This window comes from Cephus cinctus, unplaced genomic scaffold (assembly GCF_000341935.2).
Source record: "Cephus cinctus unplaced genomic scaffold, Ccin1 Ccin1_scaffold0637, whole genome shotgun sequence".
NCBI classification, from domain to species: Eukaryota; Metazoa; Arthropoda; class Insecta; order Hymenoptera; family Cephidae; genus Cephus; species Cephus cinctus.
In genome coordinates this window covers 187,522-214,003 of record NW_014333276.1, presented here as the reverse complement: position 1 = coordinate 214,003, position 26,482 = coordinate 187,522, and the positions used below count along the sequence as shown (strand labels likewise).

At 42.0% G+C, this 26,482-nt stretch overlaps 2 protein-coding genes and 1 long non-coding RNA gene across 13 annotated transcripts in view; 2 read left to right on the top strand and 1 right to left on the bottom strand.

Annotated features, from left to right (window-relative positions):
• LOC107269333 (E3 ubiquitin-protein ligase MYLIP) overlaps positions 1-26,482 on the bottom strand; it is a 74,430-nt gene that overhangs the window by 13,338 nt on the left and 34,610 nt on the right. For 2 of the 5 annotated variants that reach the window (XM_025086622.1, XM_025086623.1), the window contains 2 exons: positions 5,011-5,172; positions 3,491-3,687 (listed from right to left, as the gene is read on the bottom strand). In XM_025086622.1, coding sequence (XP_024942390.1) covers positions 3,491-3,687; positions 5,011-5,172 — 359 coding nt within the window. Of the gene's footprint in view, positions 1-3,490; positions 3,688-5,010; positions 5,173-17,814; positions 17,947-26,482 lie in introns of those variants that run through there. The other 3 variants (XM_025086624.1, XM_015743061.2, XM_015743062.2) reach the window with 2 other exon arrangements.
• On the top strand, positions 7,889-9,134 carry LOC107269337. The gene is made up of 3 exons (XR_001538040.2): positions 7,889-8,542; positions 8,617-8,887; positions 8,969-9,134. It is a non-coding gene; the product is annotated as an uncharacterized LOC107269337 (long non-coding RNA).
• The window catches only part of LOC107269336, a 39,153-nt gene continuing 30,853 nt past the window's right edge, over positions 18,183-26,482 (top strand). For 3 of the 7 annotated variants that reach the window (XR_003060155.1, XR_003060148.1, XR_003060154.1), the window contains exons 1-6: positions 18,183-18,358; positions 18,437-20,370; positions 20,454-20,634; positions 23,042-23,198; positions 23,314-23,641; positions 23,716-24,361. The gene's annotated coding sequence lies outside the window, so the exon portion shown is untranslated. Of the gene's footprint in view, positions 18,359-18,436; positions 20,371-20,453; positions 20,635-23,041; positions 23,199-23,313; positions 23,642-23,715; positions 24,362-25,035; positions 25,234-26,482 lie in introns of all 7 variants that reach the window. The other 4 variants (XR_003060151.1, XR_003060152.1, XR_003060153.1 and 1 more) reach the window with 4 other exon arrangements.

Genomic DNA, 26,482 nt, shown 5'->3' with positions numbered 1-26,482 from the left:
AATTTCGCCCTCGCCCTCTAGGGAACCAAGGAAGCTCGACGGGCGAGTTCACCCTCGATACTTCGAATCCTCAGTCTTCTGCTACCTTATTGGGTTAGCCTGGACTCCGAGAAAAATAACACTTATAACTTGTAAGACGTTGACCGACCCTCAGGATCTCAGCAGTGTATTTTCCAGGCTGTCTAATACAGGCGACCCGTCAGGACATTCCCGAGGGATGTGGAATTAGCTGTCTGATACAAAAAATTCGGACTGAACCTCCCGGAAAGGTTTTCGTCTTGGCGCATCCCCTCCTGCTCCCGGGGTACTGGGACACGGGTCCTACTGTCAGTAGATAAGACGGACATTGCTGATAGAATTAATTTAACGTACGATATAGATAGGGAGTACAGTCGGTAAGAAAAATATAGGAGCGTTGGCTCACAGTGTGATAAAGTATTCTGAGGTATTCCCATAGGGGGTGGCTATCCCCGAAAAGTAGCTAGGGATACGTAGTGCACGTGAACAAATAAAAAGCCAAGCTGATAAAATACCGCCCGATGTTTGGCATTGTGTTATTGAACAGGGAATTCGCGGATTTCCCAATCCTGTGAATCCTGCGACTCAAAGGTAATAGTTGGAAAATGATGTACCTATGTGTATCCCGAGAATAAAGGGTCGTAAATACGAACGGATAGGCGGAACGACCCCTAGGGAGAACCACGGCCATAAGGAAGAGGAATCTCGGCGAAAAGTTTTGTTTTCCCCCCATTGACAGAAAAAAGTCAGTTAAGAATTCCTTATACGAGAATCGTACGTTCTGATGGATGAGACTCGATTTTATTCGTGTTACGTGAATTTTGTTTCATCGTTACGAAAAATTCAATACCTTCCGAAAACGGACGTAACGAAATTCTTAAAGTTCCAATCGAATCACGTGGACACCGTGAATAGTCTGACTGTAGTTAACGTTAATCTCGCAAGGAAACTTGTACCTGCTATAGCCTTACTTAAGGTAACCCGACACGACCTAACCTAACGCAGCGTATAAACTCCTGCCTTAACACAAGTAAATTCTCCAGCTGAAACCGTCGACCTTCTGAGAGACACTGTAGCATAATTAAATCTGGCCCACGTCAGATTAATTTTCCACAGACTTACCCACGGCTTCGTGCTTTTAGCCTCAGTCCGCAGGACTGCCAACCATCCGGTAGACTCAGGTCGCAGACCGTGTACGTAATGCAGTGGCGCTTTGCGAGCACCGTGTTACGTTCTTTTTGAATGAACCTGTATTACTCGCTTCCTGGTCCAGTACATCAAACCTCGTGCTTTTTTAACGGGATAAAAACTCGCTTTACATGCACGATGCGCTTGAGTCGTTCGACCAACAGTTTTTCTCGCGTTTACTATATTGTGTATGGTAAATATACGAGCAAATTTTTTACATGACGATGATTGCAAAATTTCATGATATATATAGTGATTATTTTATAGGCAACTACATACTACTAGTCTTGCCGAAGGATACGAAGTCGAGTAACATGGAAATTTTCTAGGGATAAAAAAAAAGTCTTTAATAATATCCAGTGATATTGTTCTGATAAAAATGAAAGATCTCGAATAACGATTATCGATACTTTAATGTGTTTTTTTCTAAATATCGATTAGTATCGAGGCATCGAATAACTTCGAAATGTATTTGGCTCTCTCACCGTGATTTCCCACTGGAATTCGGATGCACCAGATTTAAAGATCAGCATGGCCGCTATTTTGTATCTTCGCTATCCACTCTGTGCCAGAAATCTCACGCTGATTAAAATGCCAAAACCAGTAATGGTCGATGGAGCGTCTCGGGATATACCAACCTACATAGGAAAACTATCGGCTTCGTTTCATGAAAAGGCTTTTTCAAACGGACGCATTCCGCATACCTTCTAAACCTTTGCGAAATATATCGAAAGAATTTTACTTATCCGAATCTGATTCAGTGTTGTGAACGAGCCTTAAAGTTTTTCTCCTTCCTCAGGGAAGATTGCGTTAGGTCAGGACGGGTGTGTCGCGGCTTTAAAATTAAAACAACCTCCGCCCACAACGTATTTACGGCTGCGCGGATTATATGAGGATTTACTCAGGCAACTTAGGGAAGTCGCAAGCTGTAGAAATTCCAGTGCGAAAATAACGAATGATCCTGCTTGTTGTCAAGACTCGCGAAATACGTATTAAAGAGAATTTACTTTTTCGTTGTTGGTAATAATACAAACGTGCTTGTATTCTTCATTCATTTCAATATAACGGTATAAAACGATTTGACGGTCCTTTACTATTTTCTTCCCACTGTCCGCGTCCCGTTGGAAAACTCGCGATTCTCTCCGACGAACGAATTCGCGATTCTCAAACAAAAGCGTCGCTCTCATGGATATCACAGTTATAAATTGCTTCGATAACTGCTGGCTAAAAGAGCAACAATCGAGTCACGTCGTTTTATGTTTTTCTGCGTATTATTGCGTTCTTTAATTTATCACTTGATGAGAAAACGTTTAAATAAAAAAAAAAAGAAAAAAATAAATAAATTCATGCTTCCGACGAAAACACCATATAGGAATGTATAATTAAGTTGAAATTTAATAACAAAATTATAGCAATTAAAATGGACGATATAAAGGTATACTGTGAGTTTTGGTGTTTTAGTAATATAAAATAGAATTTATATCTTTTAAACAAGTTTCAATTCCTGAATCACGTTTCTCGTAAAAGCGCAGTATAACATTTTTCATATTCTTCAGCTAAATTTCCCGAGCAATATAAACGAGCGGAACGTTTCACTCTTTCGAAATTGCATTCTCAAGAAGGAAACAGCAGATCCGTAAGTAACTGCGCTTAAATTTGTTTTCCTTCCTCGCAAGAATTACGCACACAGTCAAAAGATCTTATGATCCTTTGAAGTCAAACTTTTAATTCTTCAATGTCTCCGACTCGTTGACTTTTTCAACTTTTTACCATTTCATCTCCTAGCTCGTTAATTTGCCCGATGATTACGCCTAACCCTTTCGCTACGGCAGTCCGTTCCGCGGGAGTAGCGCCACTGAACGGGGCACTGCGCTTACGTCTTTCAATGGCACTTTGGAATTGTCTTGTATGTATACTTTTTTAAGAGTTATGTAACTGTTTCGTCATATTATATAGAAAAATATAAAAATGAGTATATTGTGGGCATTCAGAAATTTACATATTAACAAAGCAGTAGATTCTGTGCTACCAACGAAGTCAGGGTAGGTGGTCTCGCGGCCGCCGGCTATATCCCGCGCTCGTAACGAAAGGGTTAATGAAGTCGCTGAAAAGAAAAGTTTCCTAATCCATGCGACATGGTGTACAAAGTTTTCGCGAGTTTTGAATCTCGCGGTAAAATTCAAATCGTACAGAAACCCAACGAAGCGTGAGAAAATTTAGCCATGGCTCACGTAGTATACATAGAAGGTATAGTGTCAGTATATATATACATATAATGTCTCACCTGGTGGCTTCTTGCAGCAACAGGTGTGGCGGTACCCAAAACTTGACCCTTAGGGCGAACCTTAAAGGCGCGACACCACCGCCAGTTTGTCTCTCGATGGGATTTCTGAGATTTAGCCAGAGTTCCTCGCCCTTGGCGTTCTGATATTTCAACCCGAAGTAATCGCACTCCTTGCTGATCCCAAGGCAGTCACATGCCTGAAAATAAATGACGTCATTAATAATGGAACTTGATTCCATAAAAAAAGGAGGAAAAAAAAAAGATTAAACCCTTATCGCAAATCGCGCACAACTGCAATATTAATTTTTGCGAATTTTATCCAGTACAATAATTCTCACGCAAGGACACGCGCGAAACAATCTCTCCCGTAATTAAACGTTTATCAGGCGCAACACCCAAAGCCACGTGCAGTCTGATTAATTCTCGTAAAACCGCGAGCGATTTCGCGCGCTGCGCAAAACCGCACTGGCAAATAACCGTGTAACAAATAGTATACCCATAATTTAGAAACTTCCTACGACCTTCGCAAGTCGTTTGCTGATCTGGGTTTTTACGTAGCTTTAAAAGGCGCGTATAAGGTAAGCGATAACGGCAGGCAGAGACCTTCAAAATTTATCAGTAAAAAAATTTGTCAGTAAAAAAAAAATACAAAAAACGCATATCGTAAATAATGCAATTCCTATCGAATCACACGTGGCCTTCGAATAATATCCCTGACATATATGCTACAAGATGAAAAAATATATTTCAATGTAAAACCATACCCTTGTTTACTTTTTTTTATATATTTAGTGTTCGATCTGTCAAAAAAAAAAAGATATTTTGATCTGGATCAAGTATATGTATTTTTATATCCGCAATGAAAAAAAAAGTTCTTGGCATACCAATCTTTATATATGTAACTCCAGTGTTTACTTATCCCATAAAGTCGCTTGTCGCGAACACGTGTTCTGGGTGACCTTAGAATAATTTAGCAAAGACACCGACGGAATGGCATGCTGGATTACGATGGTTGCCAACTGCGCGATCGAGCTAAGGATTTCTTCAAGCTTTGTAAATTACATTGGAATTAAATTGGCGACAAGGTAAGCGAGATTTTTAAAATACTGTAGGACCTTAAAAATTATATTTAGAATCTTAACCCTAAACATCATATTTGATCCTTTTTCCATATTTGAATTGACTACGCTAAATATGACTCTGAAGCAAGGGAACGTCTCAGGCTTGTCTCCAAGATCGTGTGAATTTATCTAATTATAATTATAAAATTTGCATGTTAAATCGACCGGGGCTTTAAGGTTAAATTTCGTGTCACGAATTCAATTTAGATCGTGACCAGTTTCTTTCCTTGTGAAATTAGAGGTTAGGTGTACCTCTTGTTCAGATTGGTCTTTCTACATTGTGAAATAGAACCGTATGGAAAAACAGGGCGTGGATATCGAGACAGAATAAAAACGTTTGAAATTTAAAAGGTGGATATATGTATGCGTTTCATGAATAAATTATTTTTTGTATCTTACACAAAGATCGGAGCATTTATTTCGGAATCTTTTAAGTGTTTCATATCGGTAGAAGGTGTCCGCTGCCAGAATCGTTCCTCTGAGATAAATTCGAGATGATGTTTCGGTCCTGAAGAAATCATACAGGATGGACAGAGTCCTCGAGATGATAGATACAGGCAACTATGGAATTTTATAAAGAAAAAAAACATACAGAGAACGTGCGAAAGTATCTTGGTCGGTTCTTTAGCCGAAATTTTAGTACCGAGGAGCTTTTTCTGGTTGTGACGCGAGGACGTATTTTTTGCAGGATACCGTCGTTTCTCCGGAAACGTTAATTCCATCGAGCATACGAATCTCTATTCCGTTTCAAAGCCGCTCGCCGGTCGCCGGCAAAAAGTTAGAGATTTGGAAACACGTGTACATGTGTACAGTACGCGTCAGCGATATGGCCTGTAGCGTGGATGCTGGATAATGAGTACTTGACAGCGGTTTGGAGAACGCTTTTGACGCTTACTGTACTTACAAATATAGGAGTAGAAAAAAAAATTGGAATTAAATTGATCAGTTACGTAATTATCAATTACTTTGAATAGATTACGAACGTGTAACTATTCTATAACATTTTTATATGAAACTTGTAAATTTTACTTAAAATTACCAATTTTCAAAAAAGACTACGTTTTTGAGGAAATTATTGATTATCCGCCATTTTTAATTCATTCGCAGATCTCGGATCCTTTTTGTCGTTCTCTATAGATCTTCAGCTACCTTTTCTTGCCCTTTATCCCTTTATCGGAACCCTGTCATTTTTACAAAGCAAAAACCCACGTCTCCCTCCCAGGCCTACGAGTAACGGATTTCCTCCCTATAGAAAGAGTGACTAGCGCGAAACTAAAAGCCGCAAACAAGGGAAGAATCTCCCCTTGTGCCACAGGAAGCGACGATTCCACGGACGATTTGACGGAAAAGTTCGGACTTTCAATCCGCGCCGTTAAATCGACAGAGGTGAGAAAATTCTTTGGGAACGTGAGAAACGATGCTTTTTCTTATGCGACAAGATATAAAGTACCTTCGTAATAATTCCCAGAAAATAATACCTATACCCGGAACCCAGACGCCATACGCGATACACGTATATTGCCAATAAATTCAAAATGTAAATTTCATTTCAACCAGAAGAAAGTTCTCGACTGTTCATAAAGGTATAATAGATTTTCACTTAAAACTTATGTACAGTGCTGCCATCTCTACCTTGCAGCTTTACTACAGTATAAACGTTACCCTGTTCCACGCACAGTGCCTATACGGTTCCCTAGCGTTCGGCTGGGACAGACTATACCTCTGCTGTTTGTTCACTGTAGAGTAGGCACCACCCCATTGCTATTTACCATATCCGAATGAAAGTTTCTCCCAACATTTCGTGACAGACTGAGACAGTCTGAAGTTGGCAGTTTTCACGAGGTTCTCGAAGATCGGTTACAGAGATGGTTCACTGAGTTCGGGTCAATCTGTCTCGAAGACCGTATAGTAAATAAACGGATACAGTTAGATACTAAAGTTAACGTTATTCGCTGCGCTGGACCGCGAGACTTTTGATCTCATGGATATCCATAGGATATATAGTAACCTATCTCGTAAGACTGAAAGATTTCGCGAAAGTACCACGTGAATATCTACCTACGTAAGGTAGCACATAAAATGCATACGTGTACAGTCAGTGTAGGAAGTACACGTTTAAAGTCGCAACGGGCCAGTAACGAGTCGAGCGTCATACCAAACAGAAGTTTCAACTAATTATGTCGATCGTGTGAAAATATCGAGTCGAGCCCGTGAAAGTTGAGCGGGATATTTAAACGGGTACGAAAACGAGGCAATTTGCATTCCAGTGAGTAAAATTAATATCGCGAGTGGCGCAAATGAAATAAACTCATTAATCCAGCATGGCGTCGAGGACAAATGAGCTTCGTGTTGGCCGGGTTGTCGGGTATACAAGCCGTGTTCGCCAAGTCCTCCAGAATTCTCTTTTCTCTCGTTCTACTAGGTATAAGATATACCCAAGAAGATCCTGAGGGTAAAAGAAGAGGTGTACGTACAGTCGCACCAGAAAATTTCACCGAAACAGCCAAATAGATATTTTATCCACGTGCTGCACGGTCTGTCTCCTCTTGATTAATGTACCTGCATATCGTTAGGTCGCAGACGACACATATCAGGAAGCACTCGAGAAGAGACTTGGCCGGCGTCCCCGTAGACGTTCCAGAAGGAACGTGACTCCGTTCCCACCCATAGATATACAACCTGAGTAAGTACGAGGCCGATCCTCCCAGGAGGAAAAATCTCCGAAGAAGAAATCGAATTTCCACTAAGGATTTTTCCGCAGCCTCTTCATCCGGAGGGCGCCATTGGTATTCCCGGTGCGATTGAGGATGCATCCAACCGGATGCTGTTCCTGAAAACCCCATGGCTTCGAGACGGTTATCCCGGTGTGTTACCGCGAGATTTTTCATCCCCGGTAACTTCCAATATATCGGAAATCGTTTTCCCATCGTTTATTCACGCATGGCGACCACGAGCGGCCATTAAAATCCTCAACGTACCAAATATATTCCCAATCGTCCCTCTCTCTCTCTCTCTCGGTCCGCCCTCTCGCGCTGGAACTATGCATTCGGTCGAAAACGTAAACTCCAAGAGACTTCCATACTTCGGCTGGATGCCGCTTGTGTCACCGACGTCTCGCCCTGGCGCCAGAAACGTAAACAGCGTCCAGGACGGAAATAGACGTTCGAGTCTCCGGCCGCCGTGCATGCGCGATTCGACCTGAACAAAGCGCAAGTATGCACTACGGTCACGTCGAGACGTGTCGTTGCAATGTGGATCCGCCGTTGTAGCGTAGAAGCCGACGGGCACCCTGCTACGCGTGGATTCTATTTATAGTCTTTGGAGAGTTAAGGCGAAGAGCGATATATAGATGTCGAAATACCCACGTGCAGGATATTAATTCGCTCTGTACTATACTATACTGTGCTACGTATGTATATGGCATATTTAAGTATACAGCAGAAGCATTGTCATTATTCAACATAGTCTCCCTCGTATTCATACCTACCCCTTAACCAACGGCCATAGACTACATAAGCCAGATGAGATACCATTTTCAATGTTGATACGTGTGCCACGTTTGCGTATCTAGGTCAGACGAATGATCCTCGGGCTGGCAGGGTGTACGGTCTTTTCAGATACAACAGCTGCACTTTGTTTGCTCAGCGGTCGACCAATCACGGCCGTAGACCCTGCTCGTAAATCATTAGCGCCGCAGCGGCCCAGACGTGAACCTCGTGCGCGGGGATGGGCCTTTCAAATTTTACGAACGACTTCGAGATTATTTATCGACTTGCCTTGTTAAATTGTTGCTATTAATAGGATTGGCGAGGGCGTCGTGGATTTTTGTGATTACGGAGGTACGGAAAGTGACGTAAGTGATTAAGTATACACCGAGAGCCCTAAATTGCCATTATCTTCAGAGAGATGGTCGGAGCCATTAGATGATTCGGTAAGAAAGCAACTCGTGGGCGTGAGAAGAACGCCAGGAGTCAGTCATTCCTGGGAGTAATGTAATTTTGGCAGGGTGGCAGAGAAGACGCTAATGCGATTTTCAGTCTGCTGGGCCGGAAGCAGGATTGGCCTTCCCTGTGGGCCCACCAAGTTTACTATTCGGATTTGAAACCGTGCTTGCTCAAACGTTACTTGGCTCTGTGAGAAGAGGAAGGCTTACTTCGGATTCCAAGGACGATGATATTCACGAATACCGATCAAGCTATTCAACCTACGGACGCGGAACACAAATCCTGCGAAAGGGAAGCCTCCGAGGGGAAGGACTTGGAGAGACGTAGGAGAGGTTAGGTTGGGTGAAAAAAATGAGAAAGATTTCTTCTATGATGTTCTATACGTATATATAGGCATTTACGTTCCTTTTCAGACTGACATTATGGTCACGCGCGATACCATCTTTAGTCAGGACTCCTTAAGTTAGGATGTTGACTACCCCGAGACTGGGGAAACGCAAGTATGGCTGGGCTGCTGAAAGTGCACTGACCTCGCGGAAGGTCAACTTTGTTTACAGGCATGGATGCTCCATGGGCGTATTCTTGGAAGTAAATTTTTATCTCCTTTACTATTTCTCTCTCTCTCTCTCTCTCTCTCTCCCCCCCTCCTCTTACTCTGTCGCAACCAGGGCCGACTACTTTGGCGCCAGTGCCCCCAATCGCTCTATGGACTCTATAATCTCTATGTATACAAGATTACCCCCAATTCTTGTGTACTCTTCTTCAATATCCCTGAGAAAATTCCTTTCTTTTTACACAAGGTATATCTCCCTCCCACCTCTGCCGATCAGACTGGATAGTAAATGGTTGCCAGTGAAATGCGCATAAATCAAGCATAAATCAAAGTATACACGAAGCATAAAACAAGCATAAATTCAGAGAAGGGTCTTTCAAAGCGATTCAAAAAATAGCACCGAGGCGTATAATGGTGTATCAAAATATGATATCCTTATACGGAAAATAATATTGGTTTCATTATTTACTCCGCGAGGTGCGTTATCGGGATACCCTCGCCTGAGATACCCTCGCCAGGATGAAGCTTTCCCCAACCTGTCTCCCATAATGAGATTCAAGCACCACCACTTCGTCGAAGATCGAATCACAATAGTTACGACAATGAAACGTAGCTCCAGTATACGTATCCTTAATCATATAAAACGTAACCAGATATACAGATACAATTAGTACCAGGATACAAGTTAAATGTTCACGTACTACTAGAAATCTCGTTCGCGCACTCGAAGGTGTCCAGGGGAGTCGAAAAGATTAGAAAAGTTTCTCTTCGAGGGATCCTCCAAGATCCTCTATATAGGTATACCCACGCTACCCAAGATCTACAAAAGCTTCTTGAAGTCCCGGAGAGTCCCTAAGGATTTCTATCCGCGAGTGGCTACGCCGTACTTAACGATCCTCACGGATCTCAAGCAGCAGATACTGCACCCCAGGTTACATCCTACCAGTCCAGGTTCTCTGGGTGTTCCACGCGTCTTCCGACTGAGGTTTCAAACGTGCCCACTTCCGGCGGTACGTCGTAGGACACTTCAGCACGTCGCAACTTACCCACCAGCTCTGGGACGTCTTCCCAAGGACGAGGTGGAGGGTCGTTAGACCCGGAGACAAGAAGATAAAAACCCAGAACACCTCTCGCCATACACTCTACCTCCTTTTCGCTTCTGTATACGTTCCCCGATATATACAGACACCTTCCTCACGGCTACCACCCTGGTAGCCGTATTCATCCTTTACAAAGTCCAACCCCGTGAGTCCACTTTCCGATCCTTCCTTCCTGATCTCCACCAGCACAGATACAAAATATTTTCCAACATCAGTCACCGTCCTTGTACGCAAATCCTGATCATCCCTACCAGTCCGCAGCATCCCTTGGCAGTATTATCTATCATCCAGAGACAGCCAGTCGACAGCCAGTGATCTACTTCATACCCAAAAGACAATAACGTGGAAAACTTTTTGACTACCAGTATCACTCGCAGGATCTAGTATCGCGCAAGGGTAGCTACCCTGGATTTACCTAGTTGCCAAGAAGCCAGCAAACGTTCAGTACTTTTTCCAGCATCTATACTTTTAACAAGGTTTCCACTGCTACGGCCATCCTCGGTGAACGTCAAGCTGAAGAGTCTACCCTTAGACTCAGGTGCACTCGGGGATGAGATGTGCCGCGGGAACGGCTGGCAAAAGGCTTTTATCGGTTTATCGGTAATAAGTCGTAAAAAATTATGGGGAAACTTAGCCGACGATAAATTTCACTTCGAAATGTTCTCCGCACATACGTATCGTATTTGCGATAAGACGACGTTCGGGTCTTCGTATACACGCGCATATCCACCCAGGCCCAACCTAACCCCCGTGAAGGGGTATATACCAGGAGACGGTTACTATTGGGGAAAGGGGGTTACCCCCTATGGATGCCAAGATGGAAAGAGGCGGCCTTACAACGGGAGCCAGTTTATATATAAAAGGCGCAGGTACTCTGCCGGAAATATGATAACGCTCGTCGACTCAAATTCAATAAGTATTGAATTCGTATTTCGTGTATACTTTTATGTACCCTATATGCGATATATACCCGTATATACCATGCATTGTATTATACGTAAGTCGTGTGCAAGAGATCCCCAGACTGTATGTATACTCTTTATTTCATACGGCCCTTGAAGCACCGAGTGGGTTACATACCCTATATCGGTATCTCCAAGTTATTCAGAGCTTTATAGCGCGGGGACATATGAATCATATTTTATGAAAATTTATATATCACTTGGAGAAAAACAAAAGTGTAATGGAATTTTGAGAATGTACTCGATGTTTGCCGACACCATTAAAACTGACGCTTTTATAAACGCATCTCGGACTATGTAAAGTATACATGACTCAATGGACTTTTACCGTTCGTTGATGAATTATCCAATATGGCCGCTTCGGTAAATAACTTTATACAGCTTGATGCTCGCTTTACTGAATTTTCTATTGGCCAGTGTGGTTTTTGCGGTGCTTTAAACGGTTTAGCAAAGGGATCGAGACTCTCTTTAATTCAGTATTTGCGGCTTGGTTAATGCTGGATATTCAATTGGTACGTCGTGTATGTATATTTAGGTTGAGCCAGGATGAGAAAGGAAATTACGAACGCTTGGATACGTCGTATCCAGGGGATGAGAGCGTAAGGTGCCGAGCGACTGGTTTTTAGCGTGAATCCGAGCGAGGATAAGCTAATAAATTAGCACAGGAAAATGCCGTAAACGTCGCCAGATAGAAACGAGATGCAAAACACAAATTGTATATATATACATACATATACGTGTGAAAAGAGAAGTGACGTAGTAGCTATACACGGCAGAAGCCAGGGACGTGCCGCCACTTTTAATTTAACTCTACCATTTGGCGTGTTGCCGGTTGCCAAAATATTTGGCCAAAATGAAGAATAAATCTTTGCCGTCTTTCTCTTTCTCTCTCTCTCACACACACTTTGTTTTGGTACAATACGTCCTACTTGTTCCGTAACGGATCCATAAACTATTTACGGCAATTCTGAGCATACGTGACTTTATATGTATATGCAGTGTTTACCCATAATACCGGTATACCTTTTCAAAATATTTCTCGTATCACCAAAAAGAAATTCGACTGTTGACTCTGGCAACTGTCTCTTAAGTTTTTAGCTTTTTTATTCAACTCGATTGAAATTCTTTTTTTTTGCCTGCTCTCTCTGGAGGTTACGTTCGTTTCCCCTTAATCCTTTGTTCGCGTCAGCTGTCTGACTCTTCGGCCATTTCCGCTCTTCGGTGTCTCATTAAGGTCGCGTTAATTAACGAATCGTGCATACCGACGGAGCGGATTGACGATTCCGCTATTACCGTCCTGAAAATTTCAGGATTCGTTCCTGGATTAAAATTTAGGTCGACTTTCCGGCTGGTGCCGACTGGATGGTCTTCTTTTTCTTACGCCATCAGACGTTTTTTTTACTCCTTTTCAACCTCTCGTGAATTTTCATTTGACGATCAAGAGCCGCTGTGATATCGATCGTGAGAATTCGCGTGGGGATTTATGTGATTTTGGAATCGTTTTGAAAAGCCATGAATGTCGACTTGACCGTCGTAAGTATCCCGGATTGAAGTGGTCGAACTGGAAAATTCCCAGTCTCCTTACGTCTCTATTTTAACTAAAGGGGTCAAGCTGACCCAACACTGACCTTAGTCATAATTCACATATGGAATCCGAGGCTTTTCAATCTGTATATCCCATTCACAATTCATCTTTGAAAACGTCTCTTAAGTGCTCTGAATTCGGATTTGTGAAATCGCTTAACTCCATTTAAACCGAATAACTAGAGTGCACGATATATATAGGAAGAAAAAACAAAAAGGTAACCCATAAAAAAATGCATATTGCGCATTATCATTATTAAGTGAAAAAAAAGGCCATTCAGATCAAATAAATTTTCAAACCAAAAACAAAGCCCTATGGGATTATACGAATTCCCGAAGATCTCTAAAAGAACCACATCCCAGTAAAAGTTCCAAATAACACCGATTCCTAAAAAAAAATGTACGAAAAAAAATTTTGTCATCCACAAACTTTTTTTTTTCAAATCCCAAATAAACCCTCTTGCGCCACAAAAATATCCAACGGAGAATCGATTTGCGAGCAACAGACTCCGTGAATTTCCATATTCAAACCTAACCTCACCATCGTCTCTTCACAGCATCCACAGCAGATAAAGATACGCCTCTTATAAAGAATTTCTTAGGTAAGCGTCATCAGGTGAATACCAACCTCAGCAAAAACCGGTACCATCCCCGTATACCGTAATGCAAAAGAATATAAAAGAGAAAAAAGCTTTTGTAAAAATTGTCAAGTCAGGATAGAAGCAGCTATCCTCATCGCATTCATTTTCCCTCCTGTACGTCATCTGCATCCTTCGGATCCATCCACTCGCCAGTATACAGTAGACACCTCCCACTTCACGATGTCCTCATCCACTTCCCTTCTCTGCTTTCTTGCATAGATCCTGAGCTACACTCGAGTCTCCAGGAAGCTTCTTCTTATGGTTCCTTTGCCATCCGGGACAAATGTATCTGCGAGCCGCCGACGAAACTCCCTGCCAAGCGACGTCGGTTATCTGGCAACATTTTCACATTTCCCGTGCTTTACGATCCATAAAAATGTAGGTTAGGTCAGCCGTATCAGGACGCCTCGTCATCTCACGGCACTTAAATCTTTCATTTCTTTTTTTTCTCCCTTCCATCGCCTCGTCTCGAGCCTCTGATTGTTCGGAATACCTAGAGGGCTGAACGGGTACCAGAAGTTCGACACGAGATGGCAGCACACGAGTGTCGTTCTGTTCCCTGTAATACGTTGCACGTTAAAATAAATTCTACTCAGAGCTTCTTACCAGCAGTGGCCATAGAGATTGTAATCCCTGGACATAATACTTGTACGTTGGACTTTAAAATCAATTTTAAAATTGCAGACTCGCCAAGTTTCTTCAATGCGGAGTTATTATCAAGTAGTGCTATGAAGGTAACGAGCTATCCCTACCTGAGATTCCTATCAGGATTACTATCCGGTTGTAACTCTTTGTACTCTAGACAGGTTATCGATTTCTGTTTAAAGTCTACGCTTAAACTCGGTGACAATATAATTCTTGAAATTCTTCGAGTTCCCGGTAGATTGTAAATCTCGACATCCGGTGCTGAGGTACGGGATTTAATGGAAGATTCTTTAATTTACCATAACTGCCAAAAGACGAGCCGAATCACGAAGCTGCTGCTTGGTTAACTCCGACAACGTCTGGAGCGACGCCAGAAGAATAAACAAATGAAGCTTCTCCATTCATCGGCGTTAGCCATCGACTTCCGTTCGAGAGAGCTCAGAATGCTCCTCGATATTATTCCCTTATATTCCAGGAGTAATAGAATTCCGGTATTAAGGGTCCGTGAATTCCTGAGCTAATACAGCATGGATGCTTCGGAGTCGAAAGCCAATAAGATGTAAATCGCAGACGATGGACTTATATACTTCGGTGAGGACGATGTCTTCTTTTTGTCTTTTCCCCATCCGTCTTCCTCTTCGTCCCGTAGTAACGGTTTCAACAAGTCGAATAGATATTTCCGTTAAAGAATTCAGCATCGTTATCGGCTTCCGTCCTGTTTTCATACTCGAGCCAGCGCCTCTGGCGGGACAAAGCTGAACTATTACGAACGCCGAGCGACCGTTGGCTTTTTCCATTAGTAAAATCCTATCTCTTTTCTTTTAATCCCTGATTCTTGGCCTGCCTTGTTTACTCGTGGATATCTGCCATGTTTATCAGCCGACCGTGATCCCTGAAGCTCCTCTAATGCCCGGCAGTTGCTGTAGGCAGTAAGAGCATTAGGTGACTCGACATTTGCATAAGCTGCAACGTGTGTCGCCGTATTGAAACATGTCGCACGATAAACCACCCTGCAGTTTAACCTAGTCACCCGTAAATGTTCAGCAGCAAATCGGAGCGAATTCGCTGTAATCTTTGAAGACATCAAACAAAATATAGAGGTTACGCGCGGAGGAGAAAATTCCTTTGCCACGAGTTGTAGCTGCAGCATGGAGACGAAGATATCTGACAAAGTCGTGTTCGATAGAATTTCTAATATCGATACTAATCGACTGTCTGAAACCACATGTTACCTCATGGTCGTAACGGGAGTTTTGCGTAGACTGACTCAGGGGGGTTGCGAAACCAATTCTCTGTAAGGGGATGTTGGGCTGTCTTGTTTACACCCCCCTCCACGACCCCCCTCTTATTTATTAACCCTGTTGAAGCGCATAAAAGGAGGTTACGGCCCACTTGGGCATCGCAATGGACATTCCGGTGCGACGTAGCTACACATTAGGCCTACCCGTTGCCGAGGGGCCTGTGCTGGGGGATAAGTGCAAAAAAAAAACAAAAAAGGAAATACCTGTTAGTACAAATGCCTAAAGAATTATTAGAGACTCGTTCTGATTTTAGAATAAACCACCCCTTGTTTTTATGAACCCGTCACGTCGGTCATCAAACTGTGTAGTGTGACAAACCCCAAATGTCTAAAGGGGACATCCTCGATTCTCGGATTAAACCTAAATTTAAAACAAAATTGGTTATGTTAAATATTGTACAAATACATAGCATCTCTTCTCAGTAAGAATTACTAGTTTTATTTCTGCCGGACGTGAGCAGAGCACGATTGCCAATGTTGAAAATTCAGTCGGATATTGAATGAAATACGGACTCAGACATGTGGTCGATATATAAAATGTTTATTGTTATATATATATATATATATATATTATACATTCTATCACGTCTAAGATCAAGTTAGTAGATTTATACCGATTTTTGTATGACACTGTTGCTATGACGTTTTACGTAACTAAAAGTATATATCGCCATGTTCCTTTGACTGCACATTGTATAGATCTACTGTACATATGTAATTTATATACGATATATGTATATATACCTAACCTTGTTCAGTATATAATACCGAGAGTTCGCCGTACCGAGATTCAAAGGCAAAAGAGTGCTGCGGCGCGCAGCAACGTGCCTCGTACCAGAAAAGCACGCTTCAACAAATACCTGCTGCTACACTGGAAAACTTTAATGCAAATAGAGATTCAATATGCTTTTCGAAAAAGTAAAAGAAAAGTAAAAAAAAATAAGTTAGAAAAAACAAAGAGAGATACGGTAGAATTCAACGGAAACACAAGAATAATAAAGGGTGACTGTTAAAAGAGAATACAAAATAATTTGAGATTTTAGGCTTTCGCGGCCAATATTGTCATTAGTGCTCATGGTTTCCGGATGGAAACCGCGTCTGTGTTCAGCTTTGTGCCCACGTTTCGCAAACGATTAAGTCTGCTTCTTCAGAGCTAGGAGGCTCCGATACTGAAGCTCCCTGTTGTCAGGAAGTCTTAATATACCTGCGATTGCTCATGATCAGCTGATCAATTAAAAACAACTTATGATTGGCTGAAGCACTGATCCGCACGAGCAATCATAGGTATATTAAGACTTCCTGAGAACAGGGAGCTTCAGTATCGGAGCCTCCTAGCCCTGAAGATGCAGGCTGAAACTTTTGCGAAACGTCGGCACGAAGCTGAACACAGACGCGGCTTCCATCCGGAAACCATGAGTACTAATACAAAATAATATAAATCTCCATAGTGGATGCGTCGCTTGTGTTATGCGGGAGTTACGTAAATTGAGGACACCTTGTATAAAACGTATCGATATCGCCCACACAGAGCACAAATCCGGATGATTGTTGTTGATCTGTCGTTGTTATCGAAAAACGATTATCTGACCGTACGATCCGACGTATACAAATGTTCTAAATAGATATACAAAGTAAACAATAAACACAAAGCGCGACTTCGAACCGTTAGAGGCGCGTATCCATGCACAGGTATACGTATTAATGAATTGAAGAAAATCGCAGCAACGGTCTATTAAACAATGGAGACTTTAAAAAGAAGAAAACAGAAAAATTTAAGCTGTCTGTAACTTTGGTGTAAAATAGAAAAAAAAAAAGTGAAGCTAACTTCAGAAGGTACGAAAGCTAGGTCAAGCATTAACGTTGCTGAAAGGGAACGTTTAGCAGCCAATTGTTCCTGGATTGCTGGTTAGCCGCTTCAGAGTGGTTCGATAAATAGCATTGAATAGATTTTACGACTAGGTAGGGTTATAGCGCACTTCATGATCTCCCATCGGGAGTCGAGGGTGTCGCGAACATTAGGGAAGGTCGGGATGGACGAGGTTAGAGTGTAGAAACTGTGGGAATTCGAGGGTATACTCATTCCTGTATTCCCAAAGGACGGTCCCGAGCTTAACGATATGAGACAATTGCGCTGTGAAGAAAATAGGAAACATTTTGTTTCTTTGTCTCTCTTCATATATTCCCCGCTCCTTCATTAACGAGACAGACAGGCGGCCATTACTGTTTTTATAACTACGTGAATCATATTCCTTTGTCTCGCTAACTGGATTCTTTCAGCTGCAGACTCGGCGATGTCCGTGCCTTTCATTTTCTTGCTGAATATTCTAGGTTTTTTTTTCTTCCGGTTAGCGAGAATGACATCTTTCGATTTTTACGAGACGCTATTAATTTTCTATTCTATTCGTATTGACGAATCCTTCGCGGTGCCAACGTATTTCTTTTGCTACGATAATAGTCAGTTCCACTGTACCTACCTTCGTGCAGTCACTCGAAGACTGGGACATTACATTCAGCCGCCATAAATATCGTCGTCACTGTCCTTTCCTCCCTCATTTTCCTTTTCATCCCGTTAAACGATCCATTTCCTGCTGCGGTATAGCTCAGGGATAACTGAGCCACCGTGTCTTACTTGCCGAGAATCCCGAGACACTAGCGCCACGGTATAAGCTGTGCACAACCGAGTAAAAAGGATCCCGGCGATGCAGAGGACGCAGTGGTACAGATAACGTCGGATAAATCGTACTGCCGGCCAGGATTAAAAGAGAGCAATGGCCCTGTTTAAGTTTCGAGCTCAGAAATTCCTCGACGCGTTCGCTACACCACACTCTGTCTCTCTCGCTCTCACGCTCTTTCGTCTTTTCTCTCTCGTAGTATATGACCTAACCTTAAAACGGATTCAAACTACAGCAAAGTGTCCTAACCTCTTTCGCCGAGAGTATAAGAACGCACTGACAGCTCCGTGGGATTTTAAGCTTTATGTCGGTTACTACCCATAAGTCTACGGCGCAGCGACAACTGGTGAGTGTTCTCGGTACTACTCGTAGACAAAACATTCTCATAAAAAACTCTACCCGCATTTATTTTCGAACATCGCAGGTATACGTTTTTTCAGTTGGCAATCTTTCGTGATATTTGTATATCGCATCACTGCAAGCTGCAAATATCGAAATAATACTACAAGTAAGTAGAATATCATGAAAATGTTAGTGTACTGCATTCAGTCGGTTTTCCGTGCAATCGAATACGTGCATATTGACTGCCCCTTGTCACGCATGACCGGCGAGAAAGCACATGGTTTATCAACAAGATTCACCGCGAACCATCATCCCTCGATACGACCCTCCTGATCCTCCAGGCTGGTTTAAAGTCAGTCGACCGTGTAATCGGTGATATGCCTGCTAGTTTGGCTCCACTGGTAAAGGGTCGGTTGACTTTTCTAATTTTCAAACTAAACTAGGTTAGCCGTGCAGGTATATGACGCAACGTGGAAAGGGGATACGAGCAAATTGAAGTGAACAAAGAAAAAAAAAAATGGCGTTACAGGCAACAAAGGAGGATGGATCACTGAATGACAACTTGGTAATGGAAATCGATATACTTTCTATATAAATTCGTTCAATGGAAATGTCACGAGAAGGATGGATGAATTTTCATGTTATGACAAAAATAAATAAATGTATTAAAATTTTGAAATATTTTTTTTCTAATCTAGGTTATGGTTATCAAAGAAGAGTTTTTCAATATTGATCAAAATCGTAACAGTGAATATTAATACCAGCTGGACCAGTGGCTGCTTTAATGGTGAATTTCGAAAATCACTGAATTTATGCATCACGTTAATCAAAGATCCCACAAGACCATGTAATTAGAGGAAACTGCTGGAATACGTAAATAGGTTAACTTTATAGTGCCCGTGTGTACCTAGAGACATAGGAACTACGTGATCCAATATGAATACCAGAATTCACAATGTCTCTCTTCATACAAATGTCAAATATTATCCAGTCTTAGGATAAGAAAATGAAACAAAACGTTCTACACGAAAACAAAAAGGGTATCGGCAATCCAATTCGTTAAAGTACAATAATAATACTTGAAAATACCAATAGCGAATTCATATATTCCATCAGCTACCCGACGGTCCTCGATAATTCAAATGGTCAATTATTGAAATAGCAGGCTCGCCCATTCACCGTTTCCTGCTTTTACTGTATCGAAGAGTGACGCATGCGCAGTGAAGCAGTCCACAACGAAAATCAAAGAGCTGCGAAACAAGTGGGCAATCGGAAAAAGCGATAATTGAAATAGCATCGAGCGCACAGTATGGAATTTTAATATCGCCAGTAAATATTGGAGTTCCTCGGCTTCCCTATTCTTTCATGTATATCAGCTGAACGCTATATATATATATATATATGTATTTATATAAACGTACAGAAGTATCTGCCCGGTATAAGGTTCGTAATGCGAGAAATAGAATTCCTATATCCACCTATGAGAAATTGCAGCGTTCCAAGAAAAGTGATGTGTCACAAACTACACCGAAGGAAGCGAGTAATTGATGGATCGCATATTTTTTATATCTTTTTTTTTTCGCAATTGCAAGGAATATTTTCTCATTCCATTAGAAATTTGCCTTAGTCACCAGTCAAGACTATCTACGTGCTTGTAATGCTAAATCACTCTTACATAACCGTCCATGATCTAAGCACAAGGTTAACACGGTGGATGAGTGATGATATTTAAGTGCCGGATGTCAAGTTCATCAAAAGTCCACGCCCATGACTGTAAATAGTCAAAACTTTGTCAACGTCCATTAACGAATCATTGTAACGTATGAGGACGCCAGTTCATGTGAGTCTTGCTTGTGTGTATTTATGTGCGTGGATACGACCCACTCCGCATATACCTATTAGAAGGCGTTCGATCCCCACCTAATAAAATCGAAATAATACCGGTAAAGCGAATTGTCGTCCCTTTCATCAACTAATCAGCGAGCGAGTGAGAAGTATCCCCGAACAAGATAATAAGTACGAAATCCTCTTCGTTATAACAATGCGCATAATTAGGTCTTATTTTATCATAGTTGTATTTTTATGTATTTTCTCTACAGATAATACGCTCTGGGTGATAGGGCCCTAAATATATATCATCATCTACATTGTAAAAATTCAGCTAAAAATTTGAGGAACGGCGATCGGACACGGCGACAATTCGGCTCGACGATACACCGTAGGACCAAGCCATAAACTACTATTCATCTCCATCGATATCAGCGGCTAAATAACTAATAGGTACGTATATAAGTATTGAATAAAATTTTAAATGAAACTTTTATAAGTGTGACGGTTGGAAGGCTGGCCTCATATTATTAATTAATTTGATTTAATATACAACTTAGTTTTGAATAGATCGTAATTTCACTTAATATAATCACTCGCAAGATAATATATACATAATTTGGTTTGATCGTATTAAAAATTAAATCTTTTGGTTATATTGTTAATAGAATTTTTGAATATATATTCAGTCGTTTGATCTTAATAAAATGTACACTTATATCATCAATCTTCTAAAGTCTCTCATCTTTTCGACCAAAAAAATATTGTCGATTGGCACCGAAGAAAATTGATCACGTGACACCAGCTGTCAAATCTGAGTGATGTATTTACAGCTGAATGATCCTGTACAAGTACATCCACTCGCTAGCCAGGCGAGTTGAACGCATAAAAAGAAAATATTCGAAAGTGTTGATCAAGATGAAATTTTTCACAGAGAAATAACACTGCCCGACGCTTCTCCAGTATGAACGTAATGGAGAGTGACGTTAGACGTCGCCATTTTGACATTCATAAATGTGTAAAAAGATCGAAACAAGAAATTTATCGTCGTTGAAGGACGCGCTTAACTTTTTTGATACACTAGTTAATAGGAACTTTAAAAAAAGATTAATTTGAAATTCGATTTGGAGGATTTTTATTTTTTTTCAAAAATTAAAATCAAGATCCAACATATTCGAGATTGCGTGAGAAGGAGAATTTTTCTCCTTTTTTTTTTCATTCCATTGTCTTCCTACTCTAAGGTAGCTTCGTATTACTGTATGAACTGTCTGCTACCACGGCGTGCTAGCTATTCCATTTCCTGGTCTCAGATTCTTATATGCACACACTGTATCTATTCCAGCACGTGTAGATAGTATAGTATATATAGTATAGTACAGCTACGTATAGTGACGGGCATAGTACCTAGTATAATGTGAACTGCTCTACTTTCGAATTATTTCAGTGAGCATGTATATTTCTCAGGAAAGCTATGTGGACGTACGAATCCGTAGCTACCATCTCCAGTACCGAGTTGAGTTCGATGGTCGCGGCCGCGAACTTTCCATTCAATTAGCCCCTGAGACCCACGGGTCAATCACCGTTGAGCTTTCCACCGCGCCGACCCTCATTTCGTTTCACCAGTTTTCCTCTCGTCATTTTACCTTACAGTTTATCGGCCTTTCTTGACAATCGGAAAGAAAGCTTGATTTCCCTCTTCCAATTATTCTCGTCAACGTCAATTTACACGTCAAACCCTCCTACCAGGACCGAGATCCACTTCTGGGAACTCGTTGAGAACTCAAAGAGCTCTTCCGGTAAGGAAATCTTGGCTTTGCATGTAATCGACGAAGTTCCCATTTTCATGAAAGATTTTTGATTTCCTGCCAAAATCTCCAAAGCCTCCGACTAGAGCTCAAGTTCGGTCGAAAGTAAATAGAGAGTCTGTTCGAACGAACAGACAGATAGTCAGACAGCTCGATGGATGGATGGTCGGATGGATAGATAAATGGATGAACAGATAAATGCATAGACAAACAAACGCGCAAGCGAATGGATTCTCGATTGAAGCATCTACCGATGAAAATCGTGAACCCACAATGGCGTACTATCGAAAGATTTTACAAGCCAACGAGGTCGCCGATCGAAGATTCATATTTATCTAGACGAGCGACGACGCGCAGCGGGAAATTGGTTATGAGCCGGTGAGCGACAGTGCCAATATTTGTCCCTATGATTAACATCGTCTGCGGCTCTTTGCTCTTCGCGAAATTTCGTGGTACCTCCTCGCATTCAATTATCCACCAGTAGCTGGCGACCTGATTCGTGCGCGCGTCTCCAAAAAGTAAATCTAGTAAAGCCACGCCATTGCCCACCGTGCACTGTGCTAGTATCAGCGCATAAAAAGTTATTCCGTCGTCCTTGTAATTTTAGCTAAAGATAAATAGAGCTAAAGAAGAGAAAAAGAGAAGTAACGAAGTGACTTGTCAAAGAAAAATAATAAGACGACAGTATAAAATTAGGTAAAAGATACCTAAGAAACTTTCGTGTAACCGGACGCTGAAGATCGCATTATCGTAAGGTACTTCTCAGCCCGTAAGAGAAATTTCAATTTACACGGGGATTTCCCGTGGCAATCGTATTAAGTGAAGCAAATTTAAATAGGAATATCAGCACAATTCGCGCGGTATAAGAGCTGGGTAAAAGATCTCAGAGGTTAGGCTAGAGTAAAGGTAGGTCTAGAGGGTAAGTGTCCGTTCACATCTTCCGAAGCTTTGCCGCCCCGGCAATCTTCGCCGCTCTGCACAAGAACTACCCCTCTCCTTCTCAACGGCCCGAAAGTCCTCATTTAAATTTATGCTAATATCCACGATAAATTCAGGACGAATTACAGCGCCTCTGGTAGAACCCAACGAAATTGGGGTGTCGAGGTGACGTTACCCACGAGGGGAAGATGAATATTATCGGTAGTGCTCCTGAACGAGGGACGAAAGAGATGAAAAATGAAACGTATCCAGAAAGAAGGAAAGAGATGGGAAGTAAACAGAAAAGTAGAGAAATTGACTAATCAAGGGTTAGCAAAGACTCTTGTATACGTGTATTTATGTGCCGTAAACTAACCTTTTCTTTATGTGAATCCATTCTCTAATCAAGATAATAAATGGATTGCTTGCGACACATCAGCGACAAATCTCAAGCGCTTAATGAGCGCTTCTTCCGCTTCTGATGACAAAATAGCTTTGCATGCAACGTCCCCCGTAGAGACCGGGAATGGTGGCGGAATGGTGGCAGTGAGAATTCCTACCGGCGCAAACGGTCGTTCAGGAAGAATGGTAATGGCGAGCGTGCCTGCCCGGCGAGCGAAGCGTCCTGATAGCTTGATACAAGGAAAGGAAAAGGAAGTAGATAAGAAGAAAAAACAGTGGGGAAAAAACTCCAAAGAATAATCCAACAAAGAAATATTAAAAACCAGCCACCGAAGGTGAAGCATGCAAAAGTCTCATAATTTTAGGTTACGTACCCCCATTCTCTACTGATGAAATCGCTTTTTTATAGGTTAGCTTGATGCATCTTTAATGCACATCCCAAATGCATATTTCCAACGTCGTTAGCCTGGCATAATTCTCGAGGGGTGATCGCGTTACCCCAACTCAATACGACGTATGTAAATACGGAATAAAATCGCCCGAGCATTCCTGGGTTAAGTCAACGTTACCGCCGTTATGCCTGCCCTCATGCGCCGTCAGACTAAACTGCAAGAGCAAGAAGGAACAAGGGCGACACCTGGCGTTGAAGAGCGTTCACTACCCTTTTACATATTTTCCTTCTTTCACGTCCTTCTCTATATCGACCATCTGTGCGTAACAACCGCCACATCGCGTATAAACAAACGACCAGCTTACGTCCCGTCCTGTGTATAAATAAACGAACAACGAGGCGCGGCATTCACAGCAAAACAAACGCCACGACTGAGCCGACGTCTCACGCACGACTCTGCACGTCTGGCGTTCCAGCAGACACGTACAACAACGACTGGATTCACAACGTCTCGGCATACGAAAACACAATTCCCGCCTCTCTGCAATTTCAATTTTGCAAATTGTGCGTACGCTAGGACTAAACTCACTTAACAAAAATCTACGAGAAATCTCAACAGACATAATAACTTTCGACTCGGATTCAGTCGATCGTCGCCATCTTTGTAAGTACAAGCATTACAAATTTGATTATTTTATTCATAAACGACCTGTGTTACCGGGACAAGAAAAAAAATTTGAAAATAAACAAATACGACGTAAAATTAATCTTGATTATTCATCAACGTACATTTTTTATCTGTATGCGAATTGACGTGTATCGAACGAGGAAGTGCGTCTAATATTGAACAAACACACTGCTCAGGAACGTTAGATAAGTTTACGCCGTTTTTATAAATTTTGTTTTATCATTACTGTCATCCTTATCATTTATTATTCGTAAGCATCTGCCTCCAGGCGTCAAATACAACCTAATGTAAGAAAAGGACGTGTCCCAGCTTACGATACCCAATAGCTATGATAAAATAATACTTGTATCTCTATATATAACATAGCCAAGGGGGCGCATGCGCGATGAACAAGTGTTCAGTGTAACCCACGACAACGTAAGAACTTGATTAACGATGGCTATTTATTCAATTTTTTTAAATTCTCCTCCCCAGACCGAACGAATTTTGTAGAATGCGACTGTTGAGAAAAAACAGAGAAACGCGAGTCTTTTCCATCTCATTCTCTCTCCCTTCGTCATGTCCCTATCCCTCGTATCATCCCATGTTTTTCCTCATTCTGCCTTTTCCTTCTCTCTCACACACTTTCGTCACGTCTTTCTTGCTTACAGCTTCAACCTTCCTCCCTGACGGCGCCCTCTTCCACCGTTTGCCAATTTACTTTGCCGCGGGTCATAAGTACCCAAATTCTGATGCGAGCTTCTTTTTCCATCCGCACGCTTACTGGAAGCAGGAAACCACCCTCTCTCGAGCCACCGTCGAAAGGGAGCGTCTGCCGATCGAATACGATTTGTGTATTCTTACTATAGGTATAAGCAAATATTATCGACGTGCATTTGTCCCCGTGCTGAGAAATACTTTCGTTCGCGTTTTCATTCACCAGTTTCCCTCTCTATGCTAGGTTCACGAGTTCAATGTTCTTTTTTGACAGGGATGGAAAACTATGAAATCTTCGATAAGCTATAGATACTTTTTAATAAAATTTACGCCTAAACTTACGTGGAACCATCGTTTTGCACCGAAGCATCAACTTTTCTCCTTTAACCATGCATCTGATTGTGAGTGACGCTGAGCTGTGGCCTCATTGCTTTTGACCAGTGTAAAACCCAGTAAGCTCACAGTGACTATACGTTCCGACGCTCAATTGACAAACACAGAGCAAAAGGGCGAATCGTTGGATTATTACTTCGCCCGTGGGAAAGTAAGCCCCCGGTCCCTATCTGGTATTGTGGACAGTGTTAACCCCCATCCTGCGAACGATCGCTGATACCATTTCCCGTTAGCCAAAGGGCTAATTAAAAATGCAATTAAAAATACGCCAGTTGAGACTAATTAACGGCAGAAGCAATAATTGCAATTATTGAAGTGGAACGCAATGGTAATTTCCATCCAGTTGCTTTCGTTAAACGAACGACCAACCCTCGACGTCTTTCCCCACCAGTCTCTTCCTTCTTGGTCCATTTTCTCTCTCTTCATTTCTTTCTCTCTCTCGCTCGCCTACCGTCTCACTCACTCGGAGGTACATTCGTTCGCACGAGACTGACTGTGCTTTCGGGTAACCGCAACTGCCCTTCCCCGTATCCACTGTGTATATTTTCAACCTTCCCCCATCATCCCTATCGCCCCTCCCCGACTCTCACGATCCTTTCATTTTCTATTTCATCCCCGTAGCGTAAAATTCCCTACAACTCAAATGCAACCGCACGATATCGGGATGTAGGATACAGGTACACCGGATATACGGAGAACAGTATGAATATCGATTTCAGGATGGCTCGGGTATTCCCTGTGGATGAGAAACGGAAGTACGGGAAACTGGGAAAATCCATTGAGTCACTTCTGTATTAACAGACTCGTAGCGACGCGAGAGACGCGTGGAAAATATACATGTAACATGCACGACGTGTCAAAAGGACGTAAATCGTGACGGGAAAACACGGCAGAAAAGCGTCGAGACACGGTGAGGTTAAAGGGTCATAAAAATTGGCAGTAGGACGTGAGAATACCCACGAGTCAGAGTGTCGTGCGGCGTGTGAAAAATTGGGTGGGAAATTCAAT